Source organism: Oreochromis niloticus, linkage group LG20 (assembly GCF_001858045.2).
Source record: "Oreochromis niloticus isolate F11D_XX linkage group LG20, O_niloticus_UMD_NMBU, whole genome shotgun sequence".
Lineage (NCBI taxonomy): Eukaryota > Metazoa > Chordata > Actinopteri > Cichliformes > Cichlidae > Oreochromis > Oreochromis niloticus.
Window position 1 is genome coordinate 27,378,617 of NC_031984.2, and position 12,777 is coordinate 27,391,393.

General features: G+C 42.3%; 1 protein-coding gene across 2 annotated transcripts in view; it reads right to left on the reverse strand.

Moving 5' to 3' along the window:
• Positions 1-2,709, reverse strand: part of ttll10 (tubulin tyrosine ligase-like family, member 10) — a 39,263-nt gene extending 36,554 nt beyond the window's left edge. Inside the window, exon 1 of one of the 2 annotated variants that reach the window (XM_005459843.3) lies at positions 1,096-2,709. In XM_005459843.3, the coding sequence (XP_005459900.1) occupies positions 1,096-1,198 (103 nt within the window). In that variant the 5' untranslated portion in view covers positions 1,199-2,709. The remainder of the gene's footprint in view (positions 1-1,095) is intronic. The other variant, XM_005459838.3, reaches the window with a different exon arrangement.
• Between the last annotated feature and the right edge of the window lie 10,068 nt (positions 2,710-12,777).

Consider the following 12,777-nt stretch of genomic DNA (forward strand, 5'->3'; position numbering starts at 1 on the left):
CTCGCAGGGGGTCATGTGATGGTTGGGTTTTTATTTCTCTATTATTGTTGGGTCTTTACAATAAAAAGGCGACTGTTGTGATTATAAAACAAAATTGAACACCAAATAGTAAGCTACACCTTCCTTTCTACATAAAGCATGAATCAGTTTAAGTGTTCCACCGAATGATGAATGTTTTTTGCTGCTAAAAGCTGCACTTTAATTAGATAATTATATAGCTAATCATACAGAGTATATATGTAAAGCACAGGATTTGATAAAAAGGAGGTAGGATTCTGGAAAACCACTTCAGCTTCGACCTCAGTTGACTCCCAAGTCTGTTCTCAGATTTAATTCATAGAGCTGGCTATGCGAGTAAATCATCAGCACACGAAAACATGCGTGTCAAAGTCCACAGGCCTAAACATTACCTCAGCCTCTCTGCTGCACCAGCCTGTCATAGTAAGAGGCTACACATTAACATATTCAGCACAAAGGCTTTCTCAGCCACAGCTTTTACAACGCCAAACACACCCTGTGGATTCGGGCGCCGCTCTGTAAACACTACAGTTTCCAGACGGTAGGCAACTGGGTTCATATAATCCTTACGGCCAATCAGAAAAGAGGCAGCTAGGTGCAATACAATGCATGAGAACCTGTGGAAGAGCAGGTGCCATGGAGACCAGCTGTTCATCGGCTGAGGAAGTGAAGGTAAGGGCTGTATTTTGGCGAGCAGAGTGTATACACTCATCCCGTATGATGCTGCTGTTTTATGGCCGGCGCTCTGTTCATGGCAGTGTGTTTATGCTATCTAATCTGCGATCATTCAGGAAGACACTGGCATTAAGGAGCCTCTGAATCAACATACTGAAATTTAGCCAAGTGTAGGCACCATAAAACAGCTGAAATTTAGCGAATGCACCCCACGAGCTAACTCCACCATGACATTTTAGGATTAAATACGACTAAACACTGCCATCAAAGCTCCTGTCTGTGCATATCCAATAAGAAAAACCCTCCCTTCTCCTTTTCCACAATGTGTTTCTCATAAGGTTGGAGGGTAAAGACACTCAATAGATGTGGGAAGTCCTGCAGCTTTGACCCCACCTGACCTACCTGTTGATGAGCATAACCTCTGGCCTGGATGACCACCCAGTCTCTCCCTTCCTTCAAAGCAGGCCGAGAGGTGAATCTGCAAATGTGTCCCTGTAACTCCCATCTCCTCTTGAACCTCGCACTCTCCCGTTCACCCGGTGCTCTGAGACCGATTGCATTTAAAACGTGAACTGGGAAAAACTGAGGAAAAGATGCTGGCAGCTGGTGATGTGTGTTGAGAGGAATGCACCGGTGTTATCACTCACTGAGTTATGCAAGAGTGATCCGGTGGAAACCTTTGCCTGGTACAGTATTGGGCCTCAGCCTGCTTGTGCACAAGCTAAACACACTCAGTGGCGCTCTGGCACATACACACACAGCCGAGCAGTTCCTGCCCTGAGGATTTTCTAATTACCCTCAGTGAATGGGAGGCAGTCGGACACGCAGAGGGCCAACCGCCTGGGTTATCACACACACTCACCCAAGACTCCCCTTTTTTCTTCCAAATATACAGTAGTATTTTTAGCTTTCATCTATGGCTTTTTTTCCCTTAAGAAGCCATGAAGTATATGGGCGGTATCCTGGGGAGAAGACTTGCTCTGGGCAATGCTGTAGGCCAAGCTATAATGAAAACTTTTATTTAAATGTGCTTTCAGTTCCCTCACAGAGGGAACTCGTTACACAACATTTTCAATGCAAAGTTTAAAATATTCTTGTTTAAGGCTGCCTTTCAACTTACAGCCTGTTTGTTAATCAGAGGCAGAAGAATAGAATATACGTTGATTTATCTGTCAACATATTTCAGTGCAGAAAAAGATCCTGATTTGCACTTTGCTATTTTTCCCCAAAACTCATTCACACACAGAGTTCAGGTACTACAGAAACTGGCTGCTTTATCAAGCTGCTAATCCAATTTAAAGTTCCTCTAGAGTGGCGATGTCACTCTCTGTTTAGATCACAGGCCATGTACAGTCAGTCCACTTTGACCTGTAGTGGGCCAGACCAGTGATACCTCGCTTTCTCTCCATGTAAAGAAGTTTAACTACACACATTTGATCCTGAGATATCATAATGTAAGACAAAGAAGTGAAATTGAGTGTACACATGTCAAAGAAAGTCTGCTCTAGTAAAGAAGAAGAAAAGACAAGAACTTTTCTCTCGTTTTATTGCTTATGTGTTACTTAATTACTTTGGTGAGGTATGAATGGCCACGGCTCCCCCATGGCCTTTATCGGTAGAACAAGCTTTAAAATGTATGAAAATACAGTTTAAAGTCCAAAATTTACACCCCTGCTCTAGAACAAGCAGCCATCTTAAACACACCTTCAGGCAGGTATTTAAAACCATTATCTTAAATAAACTTTAATCTCATTGGTCACCAGGACATTAAAACTACTACTCACCAGTCAAATCTGATAAACGCTGCTTAAAAAGATTTTAAAAAGCCAGGTTCTCCTGAGAATCATACTTGTACCACCATCTTTGCTGTTACTGATTTCTCCCATAGAATATTTGGGTGTCATATCTTTCATAATGTCTCAATCCAGTCTTGCTTGAACTCGCATGCTAAATGAATGGGAATACTGTGAAAATACCAGCTGTAACTCATGACATTAAAGGTGTGCGCTTGAAAACACGGAACAATTGTCGGGGGGTTTCTTTTCAAATGTTATCAACCCTCAACTGTGAAAACAAGTTTTAAAGGATCTCACATTCTGGCGCCATACAAAAGTCAAACTCAGGGGCACACTGTCTTTCCAAAAGCTTTTTTTCTCTCCTCCATCTCATTCAGAGGGACCAAGTGAGGGACTCTAGGCGATGAATGCAGCGTGGTAGCAAGCTGCAGCCCCGGGCTGCAGGGCTGAATGGAGCGACAGTAAGGTGAGGAAGAGTGGTATCAAATGAACACATGAAAGAGGGAGGTTACTGGATTTAAGGCTTTTTGTCTTTGGACTGTTCAAAGGAGACAGATGTCGACTGCACAAGGCTCAGCTCTATTCATGTGGAGGGGGGGTGGTGACCGCAGACAGACCACGCCAACATACACACACACACTTCAAAAGAAGTTGTGTGCAAATGTACGTCAACTCAGTGTTTTCAGGAAAGATTCACGTTATTATCATTTAACATGACTTCATTCAAAGTTAAACTACGTATCTTAGTGGTTCTTAGACTGCAGTGCACAGAGCCGCTGCAGGTGGAGCACGGATAAGTGAAACTAAGGTAAATGAATGATTTTTGAACAAGTAAACAACCGTTTGATGACACTTTTAAAACGCAACAAATCAAACCAAATCAAGCTGCCAAGGTACCGGAAACAATAACCTCACACTGAAGGTGAAAAACTAGGGGAAAAAAAGGTTGAGTTGTCTTTTTCAGTGGGTTTGCTGCGGGAAAGAAGGGCGTGGCACCTGGAGCAACGCTGACAGCGAACAGCGACAGTGACACTAGAGGCCAAAACTGCCTGTGGACACAATTTGCCTTAGTGAGCCACACTACCAGCTTTGGGGAATAGGCCCCTGCATGAGATTGGGCTGTACTGTCCCAATACACAGCACATAAAAGACCAACAAACAGGCCAACAGCCAACTGAATAACAGGCTTCTGTGTTTATTAAACAGAGGACAGGAAGGTGAAAAAATGTGAAGTTAAGGTGAAAGACTGGTTCTTTTTTTAGCATCTGATATCAGACACAGCAGAAAAAATATCTGTCATATCTATTCACATCTTCCATGTTTCTTTCATGTCAGAGACCCACAGGGCCTGACGGTGTTCCCCCAGGAGTGATGCTATGTTGTAACTTACTTCTGGGACTAAAAAGGGCCTGAACTTTAAAGATCTATCCAGCACAGTGGCTGTCTGTCTCCCTGACCTGTATAACACATTGTGTTCAGCAGAGACAACATCTAAGCCTATTTTAGATGCTGTGAATTATGCGATATCAGATGTAAAATCTACATACACCTAGAAAATTCAGTTTAGCTTTTGAATGCTACACAGTCTGCAGTGCTTCAGAACTGTTGGTGTCGCTCATAAAATGTTGCCAGACAGAAGAGTTTATTATTTTTCTGTGAAAATCGACCACCGGCTTCTAAAATCTGACATTTGGGATTATGGAAGTCGCCATCTTTATTTTTTCTTAGAAGTGTGAAACACACACATTTGAACTGGATGGTTGAGTCCTCATGTATCCGGCCCCGCTAGCAGGTTGGAAAGTTGAACCTATGGATTGCATCACACAGACACACCAACAAACACCTGCTGATTACACATTAAACAGTACAAAAGTTTTCATCAACCAAAAAAACTGAAACATAGGCTTGTGGAAAGGGCTGCTAATGAACCTAAAATCACTGAAGGCCAGATTATTTGTTGGACAGTTACAATTAAATTACTACAAAAATCAACAACACCACACATGACAGAAAAGCCTAGCCCTGTGACTGCTAACACTTTTAGCCACTTTCTACCACCCCATCAGAGCGCTACAGAGAGACACACTGTCTCACATACACACACGCAGTGCTGCGAAAATGTATTTGCCCCTTACTGATTATTATTAATACGATCATCACACTTGAATGTTTCACATCATCAAACACATTCGAATATTAGACAAAAAGTGACAAGGTCATTTTGATTTTAACCTGCCATAGAAGTAAATCCTTTTTTAAATCATGAGTTAATTGTGATTTACCAAATTCTTTTGGAAAGCATTCAGTTTCACTAGCCACACCCAAGCCTGATTATTACCAGACCATTGATTTGAGAAATGACTAATCAAGATTTTATTTCTATAGCACATTTAAAAAGGACAGTGTCCATCAAAGTGCTTCACACAAGGTAGCAAAGCAGATTACAACAAAGGCAACAAAAACAGTTAAAAACAATTAAAAACAGTTATAGTTACAGTTACATAGCACAACTGCAGACCAGATGGAAGTCCAAACTAATTTGCTTCAAAAGCTAGATGGAACAGGTGAGTTTTTAAGCGTGATTTAAACGATTGAATGGAATATGACTTTCAGACATCGATAGGAAGATTATTCCAGAGTTTGGGTGGGGCAATTGCAAAAGCTCGGTCCCCTCTAGTCTTCGTCGGGGCCTTTGTTGCACTAAGAGCAGTTGGTTAGAGGATCTGAGCGCTCTCTTGGGGCCTGTTAAGTAACTGGGTGCCAGGTTATTTAAAATTTTGAAAGTATACAAAAGGATTTTAAAAACGATACGGTATTTAACAGGGAGCCAGTGTAGATTGGCTAGAACTGGGGTGATGTGATCATGCCTTCTGGTGCCAGTTAAGAGGTGTGCTGCGGCGTTTTGAACTAATTGCAAACGCTGGAGGAGAGAGAATTGGAGGCCCATGTACACAGAATTGCAATAGTCTAGTCTCGAAGTAATGAAGGCATGGATAAGCTTTTTAAAATAGAACCTGTGTGACAAAGTGAAATAGGCTAAAAGATCTCTCAAAGCAACACATCATGCTACGATCTAAAGAAACTGAAGAACAGATGAAAAGCTATTTCTATGGCTTTGTGACTCCAGTGAACCACAGTGAGAGTGTTTATCCACAAATACAAGTCCCCAAAAAGGGGCAAATACATTTTCACTGCACTGTAGAGTCGACAGCTAACCAGCATAGGAGGAAATCTGAGCACCTAGAGGACTTCCACATGTGCTCTAGGTGCTCCAAAGACACAAGGAGAACCCATAAATTCCCCAAGCTGCCCCACTTTTAGTCTTGATACCATTTTTAGACTTTTTTTTAAATTATTTTATTTTTTTATATATATATATAACCTGTATCCATATTTATTTCAACAACAAAGTTGGGCATTTTCACACTGGAGCCTGTAGAGAAGTACTGGCAACGTTTATGAAAGTGCACTTTTGAGATTTCCGCTTCCTTTTTCAACTTCGGCGGTTGTTGCTTTGTTCATATGACAAACAGTGTGGAACATACTGAGGCCTGCAGTGCAGCTGCTGAGGCCTGCAGGTGAATATCACTAGAATTTGAATAAATTAATGGATCTGCCTCCTAAACAGGTCACCCGGGCATGCGTTTAATCACTCTTTGCATTTCTGAAACAGTGCTGTGAAACACCACCCTGCATTAGCTAACTGCCGTATACCTACCTTTTAAAACCCTACCACAGATCTGGTGTATATTTATACCCTGTCCTTATACAAATACTTCTGTATCTTTATTTACAAAGCCACAGATCCATATCAGTGTGCTGCACACTAAGGCCCTGATCAAATATGTCTTTAATGTAGTCAGACAAGTTTGTTCCTTGAGTTTTCAGGCACCCACCAGCATCATAACTCATAGGAACAGAAGGCAAGCACATTGATAGTTGCTTTAAGAAACATACGCAGCTTTCATGACACCACTGAAGCACATGATGATTCTCTTTCTGTATGTCTACACTACAGCTGTTTATAGCGCTGATCTAGGATCAAAACTCCCCTGACTGATGCATGGATTTTTTGGATGAATTGTGGGGTTTTCAGTTGTTGAGGAGATAAAGCGTGGAATAGTGAGACGTTGAAAGTGAGGCGCACAGTTTCGCCAGGTGCACAGAAAATCCCAGTCTGACACTGAAAGTCAAATCACTCTCTCCTTTGCCTGAAGCAGCTTTTTCTGCTGTCTGAGCTGCGTCATCACCGTAGCGCGTCTTCGGTTGATATTTGCATCAGAGGCAAATCAGGCAGACTGTGGGAGAGCCTGTGTCCACGGGCAGAGCTGTAGCAGCTTCTGAGCCAACACATTTCATTTGGTTCTGTTTCACTGCCTGTATTTTTTTTAACTAATAGAAAATGTGGTGAAAACAGCCACAAGCGCAGATAAAGTAATAATATATTCCATATTATCTACATTATATCTATCGACTTTTCTTCCAACTGAATGATCCAGCGATGGTCACGCTATAACCCCTGCTCTTCCAAAGACTTCACTTCTATTTTCCTATGCAAATAACTTTGCATCCATGGACTGCCTGCAGGAGACAAGGCTGCTCTGTCATGTTCAGGCCTCTCTTCCTGACCTCTTTTGTTCAAATCAAACCAAGATGCAAAACTGGCTTCTGCAGCAAACATAACTAACAGGCAGCGCCCTTTGTCTGCGATGGTTTCGCACAGAGACGAGCTGCGGGGGAACTGAAAACAGCCACAACCTCTCTTTTAGTGGTGTGGGAAATGAATGAAAGAAATGTGATGGGTTAGAGTTTTTATTTTAACCTGCCTTAGAAGTAAAATCCCTATGATCTGGTTTCATTTATGGTTTCCGAACAATGTGAACGCATTACAACTCAAACAAGACGGATCCTGTGGGTGTCATCAGGCCTAATTAACCTGCATCCTTCTTTGTTTTCCCATCTGCTGTGGTGGGGGTCCCACTACATACGGACTGTATTATCCTATAAGAAGTGTAATGACCACCTTTTTAACAAATCTGCAGCAAAGGGGGACACTCTGGGCACCAAGGAAACAGCTGGCTGACTACAATGAGCGCAAGATGGGATGGGAGGAGTTAGGGTGGGGATGCAGAAGGGGGTGGTGGGTGCACAAGTTGCAGCATGGGCACGCTATTGAAGTGTTAATCAGTTAAGGTGTGGCAGGTAGTGCAGGGAGATGGCTATGCACTAAAATGCTGTTCAAATGGCTTTGAGGCAACTGTGGAGTCGCATCAATGATCAGCTGTACCTGGGAAACACACACACACACACAAAGAAACGAGCTCCTGTGTGGGGTATTGTGAGCACAAACACCGAAATTACACAAGGCTCTCGTGTGCCCAGAGAGTTGAGCCAAGCTCGGCTGGTGTTGCATCAGTGGGAATCTCATCATAGCAACCAGATGCCCGCAGTCAGCCTGGGAGGAAGGCGAGAACAGGAGCACAAAGGGGAAAACAAGGTTCTCGCCTCCTGAATGGAGCAGGTGCATCATTTCCATCGTGTATCAAAAAGCCTATAAAACAATTCCACATATAATTTTTTTGGATTTTATCAGCACTTTGATAAGAATACACCCAAATCATCACAAATTGGAGCATCGGTTATCATTTACCACCAATGCACAACCGACCCCTTGCTGTTACTGAGATTGTAAAAGCATCATTTCTGTATCCTCAGATAATCATTTTGTGAGACATAGTAAAATAACAGGATTTCTGCTCCTTTGTTTAAAGCAATGGATGCTGTCTTAGTAACAAAGGTATTGTCTTGCTTGGGGATTTAAATGTTCCCATTAAAGGCAAAATCTGTTTGTGCGTGCACCACTGAATGAGGGTGACACTATATGTTTATTAGCCTGTGCTACTTATTTATGATGTGTTTATTATTTATTAGTTATTTGTCACCGAGAGGAGGGACTGAGACTTCCAGGAAACTTTAAGTCATTGTTGTTAAAGAGAAGCTTCAATCCCGTGGGTCACAGTTATCACAATCTGTGCCATTAAAACTAAACGCAGGATCTTTCCTTTTTCCCAGGAGGACTAACTATACCGTGACAGTCAGTAAACCTGTGCAGCTCTGGAGCAGCTTCATCAGGTTTGATAAGACTAGACTAGATAAGAGTAAGACTAAAACAAAGAAGCCTGGATATTTTGGCCTTTGCTGCTTCTACTACTATCTCTGAGCTCTTGAAACTTAGTGGGAGTGCAGCCGTGAAAAGCTTGAGTCCTTCTTCAACACTGCGAAGCTATGAACTTATAAATGAACTTAATAAATTGTTTCAGGAATGCTCTGAAGCTTTCTTTGCAATTATTGGGCAAAATGCCTCAAATTATCAGGAAAACAAGTCTATGTGTAATAATTATTCTTTAATTTTCCTTTATCATTTATGAAATTCATTTCTTTACACATAAAAACTAAACTTTTCCCTTTTTTCATTCCCTTCCTTGTACCGGACCATTTTCAGAGGAATGTTCCTCAGTAATTAATTTCTCTGTCACAACAAAGCATGTTCAGTCCTTCTTATATCGTCTCTCCTTGTTGAACTATCATCCACCTGGATACAAAAACTCACAAAACAGGACACTATCAGTCATGGATTTGCCTCCCCAGAGCCCGGACCTCGACATTATTAAAGCAGTGTGGAATCATCTCGACACAGAACAGAACAAAACGCAGCCAACATCTAAAGAAGAGCTTTGAATGTATTGGAGAAATATTCCTGAAGACTACTTAAAGGAATGACTAGAAAGCTGACTAAGGCTGTGTTACAGAATAAACATGCTCATAACAAAAATACTGACTTTCAAGCTCATTAGAACTGCACAAGCACTGTTTTTACCTTATATACTATATAGAAATAAGAATTTTGCACATCACTGTATATTTGTGCTAATACAATTCTAAAGTTTCTTCAAAAGATGTCAGTGAAGAAACAGGAATGACTGACTGGGGGACGTCTGACAATAAAAACCTCATCTGCTCTGTTTTGTAGCCTGAACTTCTAGCAGAGGCTCTCAGGCTGCATCCAGGCTCACACGAGGTTTTGTAGGTCAGAGCTGCAGGACATTACAAGGAAAATCCACATGTTCACTTAAATACTCTTGTTAATAATTGACAGTGTTATTCATTTTTATTGAATCTTGCAGCTCTTTCTGTAGCATTTTGGACCTGTAAGGCTAGGCAGTATGTTCCGCATAAGGACCTGGAAAAGCTCATCCACGCCTTTGTGACCTCGAGGCTGGATTACTGCAACTCACTTTATTTTGGTCTTCATTCTGCCCTCCTTCATAGACTGCAGACAGTCCAAAATGCTGCGGCACGCATTCTGACCAGAACTGGGAAGTTTGCCTGTATCACCCCTGTTCTACCTGACCTTCATTGGCTACCCATTAAATACCGCATCCAGTTTAAAATACTGCTGCTTACGTTTAAAATTACCAACAACACAGCACCGAGCTACCTTAGGGAACTCCTTAAATCGTATGTTCCTGCCAGAGCATTAAGATCATCTACTCAGTTACTCTTGGTGCTGCATAGATCTCGGCTGAAGTCTAGAGGTGACCGGGCGTTTGCCCTGGCTGCACCAGAGTTGTGGAATAACCTTCCGATTGTGATCCGGGCGTCTGATTCTATCCAATCTTTTAATTCACGGTTAAAAACCTATTTGTTTAATCTCGCCTTTCCCGCTTGTTAGTGCTCGCACCTGACTTTTAGACTTACTCTATTTTTCTTTATACATATTTTTTATGGCTTGTGCTTTTACTATGTTTTTACTTGATATGCATTTTATACTACCCCTGTGTATTAGTGGCATTGACCTGTGAGTATATTTGATACTTTGCTGAGGCCTTATAATACTCATGTTACTTCTCTGTCTTTTATGTTAAGCACTTTGGTATACCGCTGGTTTTTAAATGTGCTCTATAAATAAAGATTGTTGTTGTTGTTGTTGTTGTAAAGTTTGTTAACTGCTTTGTTTTGGGGGGGGGGGGGTTTAAAAAAAAAAGAAGAAGAAGTATTACTGGTGAAAACATGCAAAATGTTTTTACAATGTATTTGAAATGATGCAAAAGGTGCAAGAAACAAAGCTGCATCTCACGAGTCGAATAGCCATCTGAATTATTTGTGCGAAACGTCACAGCAAATTTTGAGATGGTTCATATTTCTTTCAAAGACTCCAAAGATGAACTTAAAGTTGTTCACTTTGCTTGTGTGACATTTGGAGAAGGTAAAGGGAGCCCTCCTGCCGCATTTTCTTTCCCTTTATCTCCCGCTTTATTTCAGCGAGTGAGCAAAACTTGCAGGTGTGGACGTTTTAAAGTTATGTCCCAAAACAAAGCAAACTTCCATCTCTTATGATAAGCATCTACTTTTCCCTCCACCCCCTTAAGATACTGTAGAAGATGAGGCTTGCAGATCCCGTGGGGAACACTCCGTTTCTGTGTTCCCGCAACAAGAGGCAGCACGGTGACACAAACCCCGTCGGCTGCTGGTGATATTTTGTTTTGTATGTGGAATGAGAAGCAACCGATGCAGTGCAACTTGTTGATGGGACAACAGGTGTTTAGTGACAGTGTAAACAAAGCCAGGCTGAATACTGGTTTCTTTCCCCAGTGGGCGAGTTGCATCACTAAACCTTAGCATGAAAACCTCCCGGCATCTTTTTGGTTAACTTCCATCAAAGTATCAAAACTGGACCCTCAGAGTTCGGAGGGCAAAGCTGCCACAAAGACTGAAGAGTTGAGAGGAAGCGTTGGGCCGGATTTCTCTGTGACTACAAACACATTCTGGTTTTTGGTGTTTGTTTTACTCTTCATCAATGAAACAGGACACAGAGGAATATGTGGACTTCCTGACTCAGGGTGCCACACCTTGTAACAAACAGCTGACTCTCAGGGGATTGTGGATGTGGCAAACAGGTAAACAGACAGTGCTGAAAACACACCTCTGTAGAAAGAGTCACACTGTGATAACGCCACAGATAAACTGGGTTTTACAGCAGAAAAACTGACAGAAGACTGAATCAAACTATAATGTGGGGGGAATAATGCTAAAAGAGGCATAATCTGCATTTATTCCTGATCTGTCCATTATCTGATGGAGGATCAAATAAAAGTTCGTCTAGAACCAAATCATGTGAGCCTGAGAGCTTTGAATCATATGACACTTCCTTCCCCGGGCTCGTTATATCAGATACGTGAAAGTGTACGCACAAACCTATTGTGCTTTCACCTGTTCTTTTCTTCCCCCCCCCCTAGTTACCAGGCAATACAGTAAACACAGTGAGTGTCTGAGCCAACCTGTAAGACAACTTAAAAACTGGAATCTGAAGCAGCGTGCGTCATGTCAGCCACTGGATCCCAACTTAGTCACGCTGATACAGTTCATACACAGGTTTATGAGTTAGAAAAACCCCATTTATATGGATCATTAGCTTTACGTTCTTCGGTAATAATGACAGCACATTAGATTTAAATAGCACGTTTCAAAGAGCCCAAGTCAAAAGCTTCAGTGAATACATGACAGTTTTTATCAACTGCTTTTCAAAAATGCAGTCGAGGCATTTCGGAGCAGAAAGGGGAGTGTGTTTCCAGAGCGTGCGGGCAACAGCGCCGAGGACCCAAAAGGAGAGTAGACGTTTATCTGAGAAGGTCTGAAAAGCACCAGGAGCGATGGCATGTAGAGATTTGTAGGTGAGGAGGATTTTAATGGAGATTCAGGTGGGGATGATGTGTTGCCAGGTGTGCACTCTGGCAAGTGAGTCCTGAACATACTGCAGCCTGTCCAGGCCTCTGTTAGGCAGATCAGACAGGTGTGAATGAGGGTTTCAGCGTAATGGCCAGTCTGAATGGATTTGGTATATGATAACAACAGGAGGGTAGAGTACAAGATGACACCCAGGTTGTGGATGGTTCCTCCATCTTACTGGAGCTGGAAAGATCCTTCCACATCAAGACAAAGACCAGCCACTGTGTGGAGCAACCACTCAGGAGCCGCAGCCAAGAGTTCAGTTTGAGAAAGCTGATGACATCCAGTTTTTGATGTCTTAGAGCAGGGGTGTCAAACTCCAGGCCTCGAGGGCCGGTGTCTTGCAGGTTTTAGATGACACCCTGGGTCAACACACCTGAATCAAATGATTAGTCTATTACCAGGCCTCTGGAGAACTGCAAGACACTTGAGGAGGTAATTTAGGCATTTAAATCAGCTGTGTTGGATCAAGGACACATCTAAAACCTGCAGGACACCGGCC